General features: G+C 31.6%; 3 protein-coding genes across 4 annotated transcripts; 2 read left to right on the top strand and 1 right to left on the bottom strand.

Moving 5' to 3' along the window:
• The first annotated feature begins 6,395 nt into the window (after positions 1 to 6,395).
• Positions 6,396 to 8,562, top strand: LOC125602528 (protein TRIGALACTOSYLDIACYLGLYCEROL 4, chloroplastic-like). The gene is made up of 5 exons (XM_048774122.1): positions 6,396 to 6,941; positions 7,030 to 7,282; positions 7,357 to 7,729; positions 7,811 to 8,148; positions 8,227 to 8,562. The coding sequence occupies exons 1-5, from the start codon at positions 6,682 to 6,684 to the stop codon at positions 8,422 to 8,424; spliced, it is 1,422 nt and encodes a 473-aa protein (XP_048630079.1). The 5' UTR covers positions 6,396 to 6,681; the 3' UTR covers positions 8,425 to 8,562.
• Positions 8,563 to 9,453: 891 nt separating this feature from the next.
• On the top strand, positions 9,454 to 11,781 carry LOC106346103 (ubiquitin-like-specific protease 1A). 2 transcript variants are annotated; one of them, XM_013785356.3, is made up of 9 exons: positions 9,454 to 10,217; positions 10,287 to 10,366; positions 10,450 to 10,540; positions 10,626 to 10,724; positions 10,825 to 10,917; positions 10,989 to 11,108; positions 11,187 to 11,290; positions 11,367 to 11,439; positions 11,536 to 11,781. In XM_013785356.3, exons 1-9 carry the CDS (start codon positions 9,606 to 9,608, stop codon positions 11,596 to 11,598), a joined length of 1,335 nt encoding a protein of 444 aa, XP_013640810.2. In that variant the 5' UTR covers positions 9,454 to 9,605; the 3' UTR covers positions 11,599 to 11,781. The 2 variants fall into 2 exon arrangements, with proteins under 2 accessions (XP_013640810.2, XP_048630080.1); XM_048774123.1 differs by having other exon boundaries at positions 9,465 to 10,211.
• Positions 11,782 to 13,272: 1,491 nt separating this feature from the next.
• Positions 13,273 to 14,792, bottom strand: LOC106346105. The gene has a single exon (XM_013785358.3). The coding sequence runs from the start codon at positions 14,466 to 14,468 to the stop codon at positions 13,425 to 13,427; it is 1,044 nt and encodes a 347-aa protein (XP_013640812.1). The 5' UTR covers positions 14,469 to 14,792; the 3' UTR covers positions 13,273 to 13,424.
• Between the last annotated feature and the right edge of the window lie 2,260 nt (positions 14,793 to 17,052).

Here is a 17,052-nt window from a genome sequence, read left to right on the forward strand (position 1 = left end):
AAATAATATTTTGTGTTTAATTAAATTAAATTTTTTTTTTAAACTATAGTGATGTCTATGTACCATGAAAGAGAGTTTAACATACATTAAGACACATTTATAATGTGGTGAATTTTTTAACAACATTAAAGAGTGTAAACTTCATTATATAGATTTAGCCTTTAAATCGAAAAATTCATCTTTTTAGGGGGTTAACCTTCAGTATTTTGAAAAGGTCAAAAATTTGATAATCTTTTTTTATTCATAGTTGCATCCTTAACAGACATATTTTATTGTCAAAGTGGTTTGAAATTATGTTGTATCCGTTTTTCTAGAGAATATATTTTTATAGTTTTTAGTCCACTGATTAAATAGTATATAAAATTCCGAAATTAAAATTTTAAAATCTATAGTGATGTCCATGTCCCATGAAAGAGAGTTTAGCATACATTAAGACCCATTTATAATGTGGTTAAAATTTTTAAACAACACTAAAGTGTGTAAACTTTATTATATAGAGCGATTACCGAAAAATTCAATTTTGTAGGGGTTAACCTTCAGATTTTGAAAAAAAATCAAACATTTTGACAATCTTTTTTTATTGCATAGTTGCATCCTTAACAGGCAATGATGATGTTCAACGAGGTTGAAATGTATTTTGTGTCCGTTTCTCTAGAAATATATATTTTATAGTGTTTAATCCACTGATTTTAAAAAGTATATAAAACGTATTAATTAAATTTTTAAAAACTATAGTGATGTCTATGTACCATGAAATAGAGTTTAGCATACATTAAACACATTTATAATGTGGTTAGAAATTTGAAACAACATTAAAGAGTGTAAATTTCATTATATAGAGCATTTATCGAAAACTCAATTTTGTAAGGGTTAACCTTCAGATTTTCGTAAAAAATTCAAAAATTTTGACAATCTTTTTTTATTGCATAGTTGCATCCTTACAGATATATGATGATGGTCAAAGAGTTTTGAAACGTATGTTGTGTTTATTTCTCTAGAGAATATATATTTATAGTGTTTAGTCCACTAATTTAGGTAGTATGTAAAATTTATTAAATTATAATTTTAAATCTATTGTGATGTCTTTGTACCATGAAAGAGAGTTTAGCATACATTAAGGCTCATTTATAATGTGGTTAGAAATTTTTAAACAACATTAAAGAGTTTAAACTTCATTATATAGAGCCTTTATCGAAAATTCAATTTTGTAGAGTTGAACCTTCAGATTTAAAAACAAAAATAAAAAATTTGATAATATTTTTTTATTGCATAGTTGGATCCTTAACAGACATATTATTATGGTCAAAGTGGTTTGAAATGTATGCTGTGTCCCTTTTTCTAGAGAATATATATTTTATAGTGTTTAGTCCACTGATTTAAATAGTATATAAATTTTTGAAATTAAAATTTTAAAATCTATAGTGATGTCCATGTACCATGAAAAAGAGTTTAGTATACATTAAGACCCATTTATATTGTGGTTAAAATTTTTAAACAACACTAAAGAGTGTAAACTTCATTATATAGAGCATTTACCGAAAAACTCAATTTTGTAGGGGTTAACCTTCAGATTTTGAAAAAAATTAAAACATTTTGACAATCTTTTTTTATTGCATAGTTGCATCTTTAACAGACATATGATGATGTTCAAAGAGGTTTCAAATGTATGTTGTGTCCGTTTCTCTAGAAAATATATATTTTATAGTGTTTAATCCACTGATTTTAAAAAGTATATAAAATTTATTAAATTAAATTTTTAAAAACTATAGTGTTGACTATGTACCATGAAAGAGAGTTTAGCATACATTAAGAAACATTTATAATGTGGTTAGAATTTTTGAAACAACATTAAAGAGCGTAAATTTCATTATATAGAGCATTTATCGAAAAACTAAATTTTGTAGGGATTAACCTTCAGATTTTGTAAAAAATTCAAAAATTTGATAATCTTTTTTTATAGCATAGTTGCATCATTAACAGGCATATGATTATGGTCAAAGTGGTTTGAAATATATGTTGTGTCCGTTTTTATTGAGAATATATTTTTTATAGTGTTTAGTCCACTCATTTAAATAGTATATAAAATTAATGAAATTAAAATTTTAAAATCTATAGTGATGTCTATGTACCATGAAAGAGAGTTTAGCATACATTAATTACCATTTATAATGTGTTTAGAAATTTTTAAACAACACTAAAGAGTGTAAACTTCATTATATAGAGCATTTACCGAAAAACTCAATTTTGTAAGGTGTTAACCTTCAGGTTTTGAAAAAAATTCAAAAAATTTGACAATCGTTTTTTATTGCATAGTTGCATCCTTAACAGACATATGATGATGGTCAAAGAGGTTTGAAATGTATGTTGTGTCCGTTTCTCTAGAAAATATATATATTATAGTGTTTAGTCCACTGATTTAAGTAGTATATAAAATTTATTAAATTAATTTTTTTTAAACTACAGTGATATCTATGTACCATGAAAGAACGTGTAGCATACATTAATACAAATGTAAAATGTTGTTAGAAATTTTCAAACAACATTAAAGAATGTAAACTTCATTATATAGAACATTTACCGAAAAACTCTATTTTGTAGGGGTTAACCTTCAGATTTTGAAATAAATTCAAAGAATTTGACAATCTTTTTTATTGCATAGTTGCATCCTCAACAGATATATGATGATGGTCAAAGAGGTTTGAAACGTATGTTGTGTTTATTTCTCTAGAGAATATATATTTTATAGTGTTTAGTCCACTAATTTAAGTAGTATGTAAAATTTATTAAATTAAAATTTTAAATCTATAGTGATGTCTTTGTACCATGAAAGAGAGTTTAGCATACATTAAGGCTCATTTATAATGTGGTTTGAAATTATTAAACAACATTAAAGAGTGTAAACTTCATTATATAGAGCATTTATCGAAAAATTTCAATTTTGTAGAGGTGAACCTTCAGATTTAAAAAAATAAAAAAATTGATAATATTTTTTTATTGCATAATTGGATCCTTAACAGACATATTAATATGGTCAAAGTGGTTTGAAATGTATGTTGTTTCCGTTTTTCTAGAGAATATATATTTTATAGTGTTTAGTCCACTGATTTAAATAGTATATAAAATTTTCGAAATTAAAATTTTAAAATCTATAGTGATGTCCATGTACCATGAAAAATAGTTTATCATACATTAAGACCCATTTATAATGTGGTTAAAATTTTTAAACAACACTAAAGAGTGTAAACTTCATTATATAGAGCATTTACCGAAAAACTCAATTTTGTAAGGTGTTAACCTTCAGATTTTGAAAAAAATTCAAAAAATTTGACAATCGTTTTTTATTGCATAGTTGCATCCTTAACCGACATATGATGATGGTCAAAGAGGTTTGAAATGTATGTTGTGTCCGTTTCCCTAGAAAATATATATTTTATAGTGTTTAGTCCACTGATTTAAGTAGTATATAAAATTTATTAAATTACTTTTTTGAAACTATAGTGATATCTATGTACCATGAAAAAGAGTGTAGCATACATTAATACAAATGTAAAATGTTGTTAGAAATTTTCAAACAACATTAAAGAATGTAAACTTCATTATATAGAACATTTACCGAAAAACTCAATTTTGTAGGGGTTAACTTTCAGATTTTGAAATAAATTCAAAGAATTTGACAATCTTTTTTATTGCATATTTGCATCCTTAACAGACATATGATAATGGTCAAAGAGGATTGAAATGTATGTTGTGTCCGTTTCTCTAGAGAATATATAATTTATAATGTTTAGTCCACTGATTTAAGAAGTTTATAAAATTTATTAAATTTAAATTTTATAATCTATAGTGATGTCTATGTACGATGAAAGAGAGTTTAGCATATATTAAGACACATTTATAATGTGGTTAGAAATTTTTAAACAACATTAAAGATTGTAAACTTCATTATATAGAACATTTATCCAAAAACTCAATTTTGTACGGGCTAACCTTCGGATTTTGAAAAAAATTCAAAAATTTGACAATCTTTTTTTTATTGCATAGTTGGATCCTTAACAGACATATGATGATGGTCAAAGAGGCTTGAAATGTATGTTGTGTCCGTTTTTCTAGAGAATATATATTTTATAGTGTTTAGTCCACTGATTTAAATAGTATATAAAATTTATGAAATTAAAATTTTAAAATCTATAGTGTTGTCTATGTACCATGAAAGAGAAGTTAGCATACGTTAATACAAATGTATAATGTGGTTAGAAATTTTTAAACAAAATTAAAGAGTGTAAATTTCATTATATATAGCATTTACCGAAAAACTAATTTTTGTAGGGGTTAACCTTCAGATTTTATAAGAAAAATCAAAAAATTTGATAATCTTTTTTTATTGCATAGTTGCATTCTTAACAGATATACGATGATGGTCAAAGAGGTTTGAAATATATGTTGTGTCCGTTTCTCTAGAGAATGTATATTTTATAATGTTTAGTCCACTGATTTAAGTAGTATATAAAATTTATTAAATTAAAAATTTAAAAACTATAGTCATGTCTAAGTACCATGAAATAAAGTTTAGCATATATTAATATAAATGTATAATGTTGTTAGAAATTTTTAAACAACATTAAAGAGAGTTTAGCATACATTAATACATTCGAGTTTTATACGAGAACAAACGATGCATACTTGTGTATAAAGGGTTGTCGGAATGAAACTACATGCATAACGTAGGTTTAAAAATCTAGTTATCACAGAAACAGAGAGAAAGGTAAAGTAAAAGGGGTAAGACACATCTTCCCTAACAAAACAAAAACAAAACAAAGGCGAGAAGCTTCGAAGAAGGCAAGAATTATATAAAGGTAACAAAGTGCCTAAGCCTATATATAGAATGCTGATACTTAACCACAAAGCAGTGCTTTCAAAGCTGTCTTAAAGTTTGGGACACATATCTTCTTCTCAATTATAAGCATATCATTCTTTTAATATATTCTCATTGCTTTTGTATTGATTCGTGCCTACAAAAGTTCCTTCTTTATAACATACATTCATTTTTCTTTTCCAAGAGTTTGAAAGATAAAAGGAGTTTAGTTTCCATTATTTAGTCCATGTATATCGTCTTATAATAAAAAGGGACTTATTATTCTGTCAACATATGCTTAGAAACCTATCCTCAACTTTGTCTGGTGAAGTCATATATTCTAATATTAACCAAAAACCATATATATAGTACATGTGAATAATGAATAAGAACGATATATCAATCCTCTCACTCTCAGTGACAGCTTTGCATCATCATATGTAACCCCATGTTAATTACTTGCTGCATTGTTTGCAAGGGATACCTTTTTCTACCTTCGGAGAAGACATCGTATTCATTCCATGGTTTAATGAATACATTCCAGTAGATTACATATAAATTAACAGATCCCTCACAAACATACAAATAAATATATGTGGAAGCATTCAATTTAAATTGTTATGGTTTATTTTCTGAATTTATTATCCACAATTCATAGAGTTATCAAGTATATCCCAAAACATAAAAAAGCGTTTGATATAAGTCATACAATAAGAATCTAAATATAGAGAAAAAAGCACATAATAAACTTGAACAAGCTTATCGAATTAGGATTACATTTATTGGAATCACATAGAAGCACACATACTACGATATAAGAACAAATTTTCTTCCCAACGACTACGTACGTTTAAAGAAGCTTAAGCTGAAGAACAAGAATAAGAAAGTGATGGAATCAGTCACGAGTCTCGTGGAACCTTCTGATGAAATCAGTGGACTTCCGGTTAATAGCTGGTTCGACAACGTACCAATTATAGAAGTTGCCTTCACTATCTTCACCATACATCTCGTCGTCTGTTCCTGCCGGGTTTGATCCCTGTCTTCTCCTCCACCATGCCTTGAAGCTGCCGAAGAAGCCAAACAAGAAACGCCAAGAACCTCCCATTATAAAATCCTTTTAGAAAAAGAAAAACGTTAAGAGACAGAGAGATGTGTTTTGCTTCTGTATGTCTAAAGATGCATATAAGCATGTGAGTGAATGTGAGGTCTGATGGTTTAGGGTTCAAAGACACATGCTCTCTCTTTATAGAAGGCTGGCTAAGTTGGAATCCTAGAGGAACCATGCGAAACACCCCCACCAACCAATAAAATACTCTTTCCCTTTCAAGTTATTTTTTGCTGTAAACTAATTTTTTTGTTATAATAAAAATTATTTTATGATTCTAAACCAAATGTTTTTATTGATTTATTTTTTGAAATATTAATTAAATTTATTAAAATAATAAATATATATTATAGAATTCTAATAATTAAATTAGAGTAAAATTTGATAATTAAAATATTTTTAGATGTGTGAGATATTACTTAAACGACATATAAATTGAAATAGATGGAATATAACTTTTCACTTCTTTTTCCCGAAAACGAGCCATTAAATAACACATAGGCATAAAGTTTTTTTTTTTTTTTTTTGGCATAAAGTTTATATTGCAATATTTGTATTAAGCAAACCAACATTTGTCACCGAATTAAAACGGCACACACTCTACTTATGCAACCTAAAAACGTCAGGCTGTTTTCCGAGCCAATCCAGAACCAAAAGATTAACGAATAACTTCGGTAATCTCGAGGTTCAGCTAGAAACCGAGCGACGGCAGAAATCGACGGCGATGAACAGACTGAGATGGGTCGGAGAGGGAGACATCTGGGAGCTAGACATGTCAACTCCCATAACACTCGAAGCCACGGCACGAGCCGTTTCCAACGACCCTCTCCCACTAGGTCTCTCAAGAGGAACTCGTCTCTCTCGCCCAAAGCAAGCAGAGTTCTTCCACCGCTTCATGGCCACACCTCTCATCCCTTCCTTCTCCCCTCTCGCTGGTGGCCTCTCTCTCCAAAAAGTCCTCACTTTCCCTTTCCCCAACAACTGGTAACACTTCCTCAAGCTTCACTCTTCCTAAAGATCCAATTTTTATTGTCCTGATAGTGTCGATCATGTTGGTTTTGTAATGTACTAGGTTTGTGTCTCTTCTGGGTCAGTTCGATGTTCAAAGATTCGTGTCGGAGGTGAAAAAGACTGAAGCTTTTGTTCGAGGGTCAGCTTCTCGGTTAAGCACACTCGGCAAGCAGTTAAAGGATAAGTCTTTGTACGCGTTAGGCTTCTGCTCTGAGCTGTTGTTAACACCGGAGGATACTCTGCTTCTCACCTATGATACTTACAAGTGTGATCCTAACAAGAATCCAAGAGCTAAAGCTGTCTTCAATCACAAGGCAATTCCTCTCTTATCAAAATTTTCCCAATGTGATTGTATTTTACTTAGTGATTGCTATTGTTTTTTTTTCAGTTTCCGCTTCATACTCTGACAGCAGAAGCGGTTTGGCCTGGACTGTATGTGGATAAAGATGGTGAATATTGGGATGTGCCGTTGTCAATGGCTGTTGATCTAGCTTCTCTTCCTGCTGAGTCTGGTTTAAGTTACCATTTATGTTTGCATCATCACAGTGGAAGGCCCAAGAAGTTTAATTGTGATGATGATGTGGAAGTGGATGTGGAAGCGCCTCCTCCAGCTTCTTTGCTTCCTGGTTTGTCTTTAAAATCCGCGGTTTCTTATAGAGCCAACATGGATCTCTGGAGGGGTATCACTCCGAAGCTAGAAGCCTGCAAGCCTTATGACATCTTTCTCAGTAGCCCTCATGTCTCAGTATCTGGGATCATCGGTATGATAAGTTTCTTAGACTCATTTTCAGAAGCATTGTTAATTAGGATGATCTTTCTGATAACTTCCATTGAATCAACAGGTAGTGTGATGACTGCAGCGTTCGGTGAAAATTCAATAAGAACAAAACTTGAGAAGGATTCTGAAGGTGTAGGAGGGTTCTCTCTTCATTTACCATCTGTAAACTCCGGATTCATGGCTGATGCCTTAGGACGTGCATCACTCACAGCTCAATATGGAAACTTTCAGAAGCTCTTCTTTGATCTCACCCGTTTCCACGCTAGACTAGACTTCCCTCATGGTCTGAGGTTCCTTTCCGGCGCCACTAGTGTCGCACAAGAGCTTTTGAATTCTCGGCAGCCTAGTTTAGAAGCGTTTCAGAGAATCTGCCCTGAAGTAGCAGTATCTCTGCAGCAACAGGTAAGAAGAAGTTTTAACTATCCTGCTATCTCAGGATTCATAAGTTTTCAGCTACTTGATTTATGGAATATGTTGCAGATTGTTGGACCGTTTAGTTTAAGAGCTGAGTCTGGAATTCGGATTGATCTGAAGAATGGATCTAACCCTATGACTATCCACAACACAGTGTTTGCTGTGGAGTATGCTCTCCAAGTGCTTGCTTCTGCCAAGGCTGTCGCGTGGTACTCACCAAAACAAAGAGAATTCATGATTGAGCTTCGCTTCTACGAGACCTAGCCTCAGGACATGTGAAGATTGTAACAGATTTATATACCCAAATTATTACAGACACTGGAGTGACCATAAACACAGATTGTCTGGTCTTTGTAGCATTAGTTGTTATTTTTATTCAAAACCAAAAATATTTTCTTTCAATCCAATTTGAGCAGACAGATCGGTTTAAATCGCTCTTGATCAGTAAATAGGTTTAAACTAGGTAGGATAAGAGATATTATACAGAAAAATACATTTATATTCTCGATTGAATTAATATGTTGGTCTTTAAATAATTTTTTTTAATTTTTTGTTAATTACATAATTTGTTTATTGATGAGCTGATCTCATTTAAAAAAAAAAGTCAAAAAATTACTTACCGCATAAGAACCTAACGTTTAGGTCGAAAAATCTCGGGTCTATTTGATTACAATGAAACTATGTCAGCTCGGTATTATATCATCATTTAGTAATTTAAAAATTAATTATGGTTATGGGAAGTTTACGTTTACGTATCAATCATATCTATCTTCAATATTTTTCTCTTTTTCATTTTGGTTATTGTTCGATATAAATATTGATTTTGAAGTTTATTCTCATTTCGTTTGTTTGTTTTGACCTGAGATTTAAAAAATACTTATGATTTAAAATAATTAAAGAGATACATACTTAGATTAAGATCTGCATCTTTTGTAAAATAAATATTTTATATTTATTTTATATTTTTCTACATATTATGAAATAATAAAATAATAATATTAAATAACTAAGAAATCAATTACTATTATATAATAAATTGGCGTGTACATATAAATTAAATTATCACTCTTGTTTATTCGCAATCAGTTTAAGGTAACTTATTATTTCGAATCACATTAAATATAAGTCAGTTTAAAATTCGTAAATCAATTTTAATCGGTTAAACTAAAAACATTTTTATTATTTTGCTCAAAAAACTAAATAACATTAAAATACATTATTTATAAACCAATTTGGACCGAAACGGAAGCCAGCCCTATAATACTCTTTCTGAGGCAGAGGGTAAGAAAACCATAACGAACACTTGGGAAAATTGCTTGCTCCCGAGTTTGGGGATTTTTGAGACCTTTTCAATTCTCGAGGATCGAATTGGTTCACTTCACACGAATGAACGGCGTGACTGTGAGCAGTTACCCATCATCTTCTTCTCACAGTCGTCTAAGGAGATGGCTCCACCAGGAAACCACCACCGTTATCCAGAATTGAAATCTCCTCTGCGGAGACAAGTCCACGCTCCTTCTCCTGTCCGAAAGTTCGGTTTCTCTGCTTTCACAAGACAGAATCGTAACGCTGTAGGACAAGTTTCTGGTAACGCTTTACTCAATGGGAACTGTAACAGCTTAGAAAGGAACACACTTGATTTGCGTTTGCAATGTAGAATGGATAGAGAAGTGATTGATGTTGACGACGACGACGACGACGACGAGGTTGATTACGTGGAGGTGATATCCGATGATGACGAGGTTGAGATTGTTGAGAACGTTGTGGCTATGGAAGAAGAGAGTGAAAAGGAAGTGTCTTTAGATGGTTTGAATGTGGAAAATGGGAGCTTGATGGTGGTGGATGATGATGATGATCCTCAAGCTGATAAGAAAAGTTTGAATCGCCCTGTGACTGATGTTTGTAGCTTTGAAGCGTATAGAAAGGCTCTCAAGAGCGCTGAGAACCGGACTTCGAAACTGAAAGCCAGAGGCTTTGGTGATTTTTTGAGAGAAAGGTGTCGTGGTTTGTTGCAAAGCTTGCGTTCCTTTTTTAGACAAGACGAAGAACCAGTACAGGTTTGGCTTCTTTATAGTTTTGGTGTCTTAAGTTTGTGTGTTTATGTTTCTTTTAATTGTTTTTTTTAGGATGGACGGAGTGAACCATTTGAACCACTTTCCAAAGAAGAGTTGACAGCAGTCAAGGATGCATTCTCAGCTAATGTTCAGTTTGGTCTCCTGTTTACTTTCTCTAATGATTTCTTTATAATGTTTTTGTTATATAATGCTATGAACGTCTCTTTGGCTGCAGCAACATCTTGGTTTCACATGAGAATTCAAATATTGACATTACTGTGGAGAAACTGAGGTGTCTTAAACCAGGTCAATGGCTGAACGATGAGGTTAGTCACTGTGCTCTAAACCTCACTCTTTTCCAGTTAGAAACCTCTATGATTTAGTTAAAAGCTTGAACTTTGTTCTTTGTAGGTGATTAATCTGTATCTGGTATTGCTGAAAGAAAGGGAAGCTAGAGAGCCAAAGAAGTTTATCAAATGTCATTTTTTCAATACATTTTTCTTCACCAAGGTTATATACACATTCCTCTGACATATGAGTTTTAAGGCTTTGTCTCCTATATATGTTCATGAATTTTAACGAGAAGACATAACTTTAACTCATACCTCAGTTAGTTAATTCGGGGACTGGATACAACTACAATGCAGTCAGAAGATGGACTTCAATGAAGAAGTTGGGTTACCATCTTATAGATTGTGACAAGGTAAACTTCTTTTTGTGTGAATTTTCTCTATGTTCCACTCTCTAATAGACCTTTGTTTTTGTTGTGGACAGATATTTATCCCTATACATATGAACATTCACTGGACTTTGGCTGTTATTAATATAAAGGAACGAAAATTCCAGTATCTTGATTCGTACAAAGGAAGAGAGCCTAGAATCCTCGATGCGCTGGTAAGTATTTGAGTAAATGAAACATGTTTTAATCTTCTCATATGGAGCCTGATTATGTAGTTTTTTTTCATTTGTCAGGCTAGATACTTTGCCGATGAAGTTAAGGATAAGAATCAAGTAGATGTTGATGTAAGTCAATGGAGACAAGAGTTTGTGCAGGACCTTCCTGAGCAGAGTAATGGGTATGGTATCATTCTTTTCTAACTAGTTCGTACATCCACATTAGCTGTGTGTGACTTGTTTCTCTGTATTTTGCAGATTTGATTGTGGAATGTTTATGCTGAAGTACATGGACTTCTACAGCAGAGGTCTGGATCTTTGTTTCACTGAGGTAAAATCAAAGGAAACTCTATTTAGAAACTGTTATCGTGTGAGAGAGAGACTAAAGAGTGCTGAATGTTAAAGATGTTTGCGTGATTTTGCACAGGAACATATGGCATACTTCCGGGTTAGGACAGCGAAGGAGATTCTGCAACTGAGAGCTGAGTGATTTTTTTTTTTGAAAAGAGAATAGTTTTGAAAGGTTTTTCATGTAGATAGTGTTGGAGAGAGTTACTAAGTTAGTTGTGTTCTTAAATATTTTGGTGTACATACAGAAAAGGATAACAATGTGGTTGTGTTATGACTGTTATCTCTGTTGGTAGTGAAAATTTGAATGATTTTTTTCTCACTATTCTATCTTCTTCTTTTTTTACAAATTTTCACTATTAAATGCATTGAATTTGATATTTTAAAATTTTCTAAATTAAAAATTAAAAATTAAAATAATGTGGTTGAATAAAGATATCAAAGCTTATTACTCTCACCAAACTTATTACTTAGAATCAATGTTTCTAACCTTAGTGTGATACTTGTACATGTATTACATGGCATAGTATGAACATCAAGCATGCTTGCTCCATTCCAACTTTTGCAACCAAAAAATACGTATACATCAATGTTAAGAAGTTACGTGATAGTCAAACAATCAAGTACCTGCTTCAGAACATGTCAAAAACAAAAGACATACTTGGCTGAAAAGCAACAAGAAGAAAAAACTATTATATACACTAAACAGTGCGTTCGCTGATACTGCCTCAACGGAAACTCCAGAATGCAATGACATTTGTTTACTTTCTAGTAACCAAAAATGTCAAATGCAAGGACTAATAGAGTAATAGTTATTAAGATCTTAATGGGTTCTACTACATTTTGATGTAATAAAAGTACCAAAAGATGCTTCATAAATATTTCACAGCGGGAAATTGATCGTATTCACATGGTCACGTCTGAAGTATCTATTTTTCTGCAGGTTTTTGGATTATGTATGACAAGTACAAATTTGGGTCCCCATGAAGAACAAACAAAAATTGAATATATATCAAAAATAATTTATATGAACAGAGTTTAGTCAGAAGGCAGCCTTTTTCCCTTCTGTCACTCTGCAGAATTGTTCGTCTTTATATTTTTCACCCTCGTGGACCACTTTTGATGTCATTGTCCCGGACCATCACTTCCACACACATTACATCATCTGATTATTCAATCTGAATTTGTTAATGATATCACAACACTGCTGTTATGTCTGAAAAAAATCCCACTTATTAATTATATCATCTCATTATCAAATATGAATTTGTTAATGTTAATATTCCTAACAGCTTTGTGATGTCACTATATATAGACATTTCAATGTTTCCCCCCACCTTACAAACTTGTGGTTTTGGTCGGCCAGCAAACTACATGTTGGCTTTGCATTTAGTGTGATGTTATATACAGATTAGCTGGTTGGTGATCTAACTAAATTGATGATAGTGTTGTAGATGTTGTTGACTTCTTGTTGTTGTTGCATGTCTTAACTTGTAATTTGTGGGGCTCCAAAACAAAATAAGAAGATAAAACTAGTGAGTGTTGGAATCATAATGCATGTGCAAAAGCATGTGGCCTTTTGATTCCACTCATTTAATACTCAGAACCCTAAAACCTGTTGACTGCTTTTCAAGTGGGTTTTGAATCTTTTGATACAAATATTAGGCCTAACAAATATAATAGTACTACAAGACAAAATTCGACATTGTTTAATGTTTATTAGGTAATAATGATCCATTAATAAGAACATAATCATAGAAAAAACAAGACCAAACAGAAATTGTATCCTCCTAAAGGTTTCAAGCTTTTGTGAGTATGAAGATGAACATAGCATGAAATAGAAAATAGTGTGACATTACATTACTAGTTGTACTCAAAAGATCGAACCAATGTCCAAATAACTAACTAAACACATGAATGAAATATGATATTATATAGAGATTAAAAGTACTTTATAATTTATCTCTTTTAGCTTTTCATAGCAACCAAGGAAGGAACTGAGTCCAAGTTTGGAGATGTGTTCTTGTCAGTAGTTGAAGACTCTGTAATAGTACGATCTCTATGACTATTAGTCTTGGCTCTCATTGGACTAGCAAAAGCCCATCCCCAGCTTCTATTCGCCATCTTATGATGAACAACGGTTGATGATGCTGATGATGTCATAATCATAAACCCACCAAAGATACCACCACATTTAACCATTTCACTCATGGCATCATCAGCTGCTTCACCACCACCACCACCATTACTAATAACCTTTGTGGATTCTCTCTGTGACTCAATCCTTCTCAGTGCGCAATCTCCAAACCCATTAGAGATCCTCTCAAAGAAGTCTCCAGAGAAGCTTCTGCTTCCACATCCTACAGATCTAGACCTCAACACTTTCCTCCCAAAAGAAGATCCACCACCACCACTACCACTGCCAACACTGTTTGTTGGCGTTTCTACAACAACTTTGTTGTTAGTACTCTCATCTTCTTCCTCCACTATCATATCAATACCTCCTCCACCAACAACCCTCTTGGGTGTCTCTGCTGTTATCTGGTTTCTTGGCTTAGAAGAATGGCTAACTTTTTTGGTGGTTTGGTGTTTGGAAGAGTAGAGATGAAGAAAGGACCAGAACCCACTTCGCTTCCTCTGGTTGAAACCCTCACCGTATGAAGCAGCCGTTGACTTGCTTCTCTTGTAGATAAGATTAGCTGAAGAGGATGAAGAAGCTGCGAGCATACTCTTCTTCTTGGCAATTACAAACGGGAGGTTGTTGTTGTTGTTATTGTCTCTTCCGTTGCTTCCAGATGAGAGGGATAGAGCAAGAGAGGTGTTGGAAGAAGGAGAGGAGGAAGATTTGGGAGAAGAGAGGTGGTTTGGTTTAGGGAGAGGGAAAGAGGAAGTGACAAGCTTACCGAGCTTTTCTTGGAGACATAAGGGGCAGATACCACCAGGGTTTTTTGTGTAAGGATGTGTTATGCATTGCATCCCTTCTCCCATGTCTTGATCTTTGTGTTCCACCATTACAAGAAGATTAAACAACGATGATGAAGAAAACCAAACTCGTTGAGTCCTCTCTTGTTTCTCTGTTTATGTGTGTAATGAAGGAGAAACTGAGCTTTTAGCTTCTTTTGAGAAAGAGAGAGAGTTTACTTGTTTGTGAGTGAGATGAGATGAGAGAGTTTGTAAGAGAAAGAGAAAGGCGTCGTCGAGATCCCCCCAAGTGCACGTGGGACTTCTGACCTGTACCGTTAAGACCACCCCCTTTGATTATTTATTTTTGTAGATTTTACTTTTTATTTGAAGATCTGGTGTATACCAATCAACTGGTTATATATATCAAAGCTGAAAATATGAAATGGGGTAATATTATTCAAAATCTTTTTTTTAGTTTGGTTTAAATGCATAAATTGAAGAAAAAAACACATCTTAAACTATTTTAGGATAATGTAGTTTAGTCAGAATCTGATTCCAAATGATGAATAAACTAAACATTTGATGATCTAAAAGATTATACAGAACAATTTTAGTTTAATTAATTAGACCTAGTTAAGTAGACCCTAATTTTTGTGTGGAAATGCACATTTATTATTTAGAGAAAACTTAGAGGGACTTTTGGTTCAGAGTCCAGAATCTTTTCTAGCCAAAATCCAAAGCATGTTTTTAGTTCCCTCTCATTGATCGAAACTCGAACTTGTAACTTTGATTATTTTTGCTGAAATTTGATGCAACCATCGTTTTAGTTCACTTAAATTTTTAATTAAATTCAATTGTACAAAAAAAAACTGCAACGTATATCTTGTGGTCGTCGACTTTTCTCATATCATTGAAGTGTTATGATCAACTAGCTTAGTTAAGTAATTAAGTTTAAGCCATAAATAAACATTGATAATTGACAAGAAGGAAAAATAAATACATTTACTACGCAAAATACCCTAGTTGTTTCCCATGTTAGTGCTCTTATAAGTCCGGACCCATGCATGTTAGTGTATTAAATATCACTTATCCTATCCCCTATATATTATTTGAGAAGCATTGCAACATTTTTTTGTAGCAACGTGTCATTACTAGAATGATTCTTAGAATCCTTAGAGAAATAGGTTGGTCCATTTAAATATATAATAAGTTTTTTATTAAACCACAATATATACATTATTAATGTGATTTATTATTTCCTTAAATAAGATTACGGAATTGCCTAATGTGACTAAAGTATATATGACAATTAATGATTTTGAATAATAAAGATTTGATAAAAATAAGTGTGTATTATAATTATATTTGTTTAATTTTAAGCTATTAAAATAAATCAAACAATCATAGTAACGATATAATAAAAATTAAAAAAATTATTTATATATTATATTTTTAATTTTTAAAAACGAGTATAAATTACTAAAACTGTTAAAAGTTTCACATTCAAATTTTGTGATCTATGATTTAAACTTTTGTTATGACATGATACAAATAATTGAAAAATAATATAAGTTAAAAGTCTCATTTAATAAGTATCAATAATTAAAAATATATAAAAATATGTATCATTTTAAATTAAACTATATGCCATATAAAAATACATAAATATCGTAATTTTGAAATTTATTTTGAACATTTTTTTTGATAAAAAATTTGAAAAAAATATTGACAACTTAATTTTTTAAAATATTATAAATTACTTAAACCATTATTCCCACAGTGAAAATTTTGTTATCACTAATTTAGACTTTTTGCTATAATAGATACAAATGATTAAAAAAAATATGAACAAAAAGCATCATCTAATAAATATTAATATTAACATATACCATATATATGTTACTATCATTTAAATTTAATTATATATCATATCAAATAGGAAAAAATATTTTTTCGATTTATTAAATTTATTTATATGTTCGCACCAATTTAATAATATAAGTAGTAGATAATGACTTTTTAATTATTCAATATATATTTATTATTTCATAATATGTTATAAATATATAATATATAAAATAATTTTCATATATAATGTTTATCCCGCGCAAGGCGCGGGTCTTAACCTAGTAGTTTTGTTAATTGGGAAATTCACCGGCTTCCGTTTGATAGGAGCCAACCAAGCATACAAAATCATTTAATTATTTAATTACCTCTCTTTATCCATTGTATTTAACTTATAAAATCGCACAGTATTAATTCGTAATCCACGTCTAAATATGGGGTTAGCTTATATGATTGAGAGCATTTTTTATCATATAAATGGTGTAAGTCAGATTCAGTCATTCAGATTATCGTATTATATATGCTACTCAAATCTAAGAATATTACTACGACATATTCACGTAGAACAACGTCCATGAGTATGCGTAGTTTTATGCTATTGGCTTATCGTCATATGTTTAGATATCATAGACACATCAATCATTTTTAGATATTCTGTTTCTCATATCTTTTGAGGATAAACATGTGAAAAAATCGACCACGACATGACGATAAACCAAAGCATGTATTATGTAAAATCTTATTTCCACACTTGTCTATAATCACGAAGATCTGTAATCTATAACATATCGAAAGCAGAGACGTAGAGAAACACACAAAAGGTGGTCCAAAGTTTTGATTGCTCGTG

This window comes from Brassica napus, unplaced genomic scaffold (assembly GCF_020379485.1).
Source record: "Brassica napus cultivar Da-Ae unplaced genomic scaffold, Da-Ae ScsIHWf_2889;HRSCAF=3673, whole genome shotgun sequence".
In the NCBI taxonomy this organism is placed as follows: domain Eukaryota; kingdom Viridiplantae; phylum Streptophyta; class Magnoliopsida; order Brassicales; family Brassicaceae; genus Brassica; species Brassica napus.

Excerpts from the sequence above, each read along its gene's own strand:
- LOC125602528 (XM_048774122.1), top strand. The coding sequence starts at position 6,682 with ATGAACAGACTGAGATGGGTCGGAGAGGGAGACATCTGGGAGCTAGAC. Across the intron at positions 7,283-7,356 it reads AAGCTGTCTTCAATCACAAG|TTTCCGCTTCATACTCTGAC; the intron begins GCAATTCCTCTC and ends TTTTTTTTTCAG. Across the intron at positions 7,730-7,810 it reads CTCAGTATCTGGGATCATCG|GTAGTGTGATGACTGCAGCG; the intron begins GTATGATAAGTT and ends TTGAATCAACAG.
- LOC106346103 (XM_013785356.3), top strand. The coding sequence starts at position 9,606 with ATGGCTCCACCAGGAAACCACCACCGTTATCCAGAATTGAAATCTCCT. Across the intron at positions 10,541-10,625 it reads GTCAATGGCTGAACGATGAG|GTGATTAATCTGTATCTGGT; the intron begins GTTAGTCACTGT and ends TGTTCTTTGTAG. Across the intron at positions 11,109-11,186 it reads CTAGAATCCTCGATGCGCTG|GCTAGATACTTTGCCGATGA; the intron begins GTAAGTATTTGA and ends TTCATTTGTCAG.
- LOC106346105 (XM_013785358.3), bottom strand. The coding sequence starts at position 14,468 with ATGGTGGAACACAAAGATCAAGACATGGGAGAAGGGATGCAATGCATA.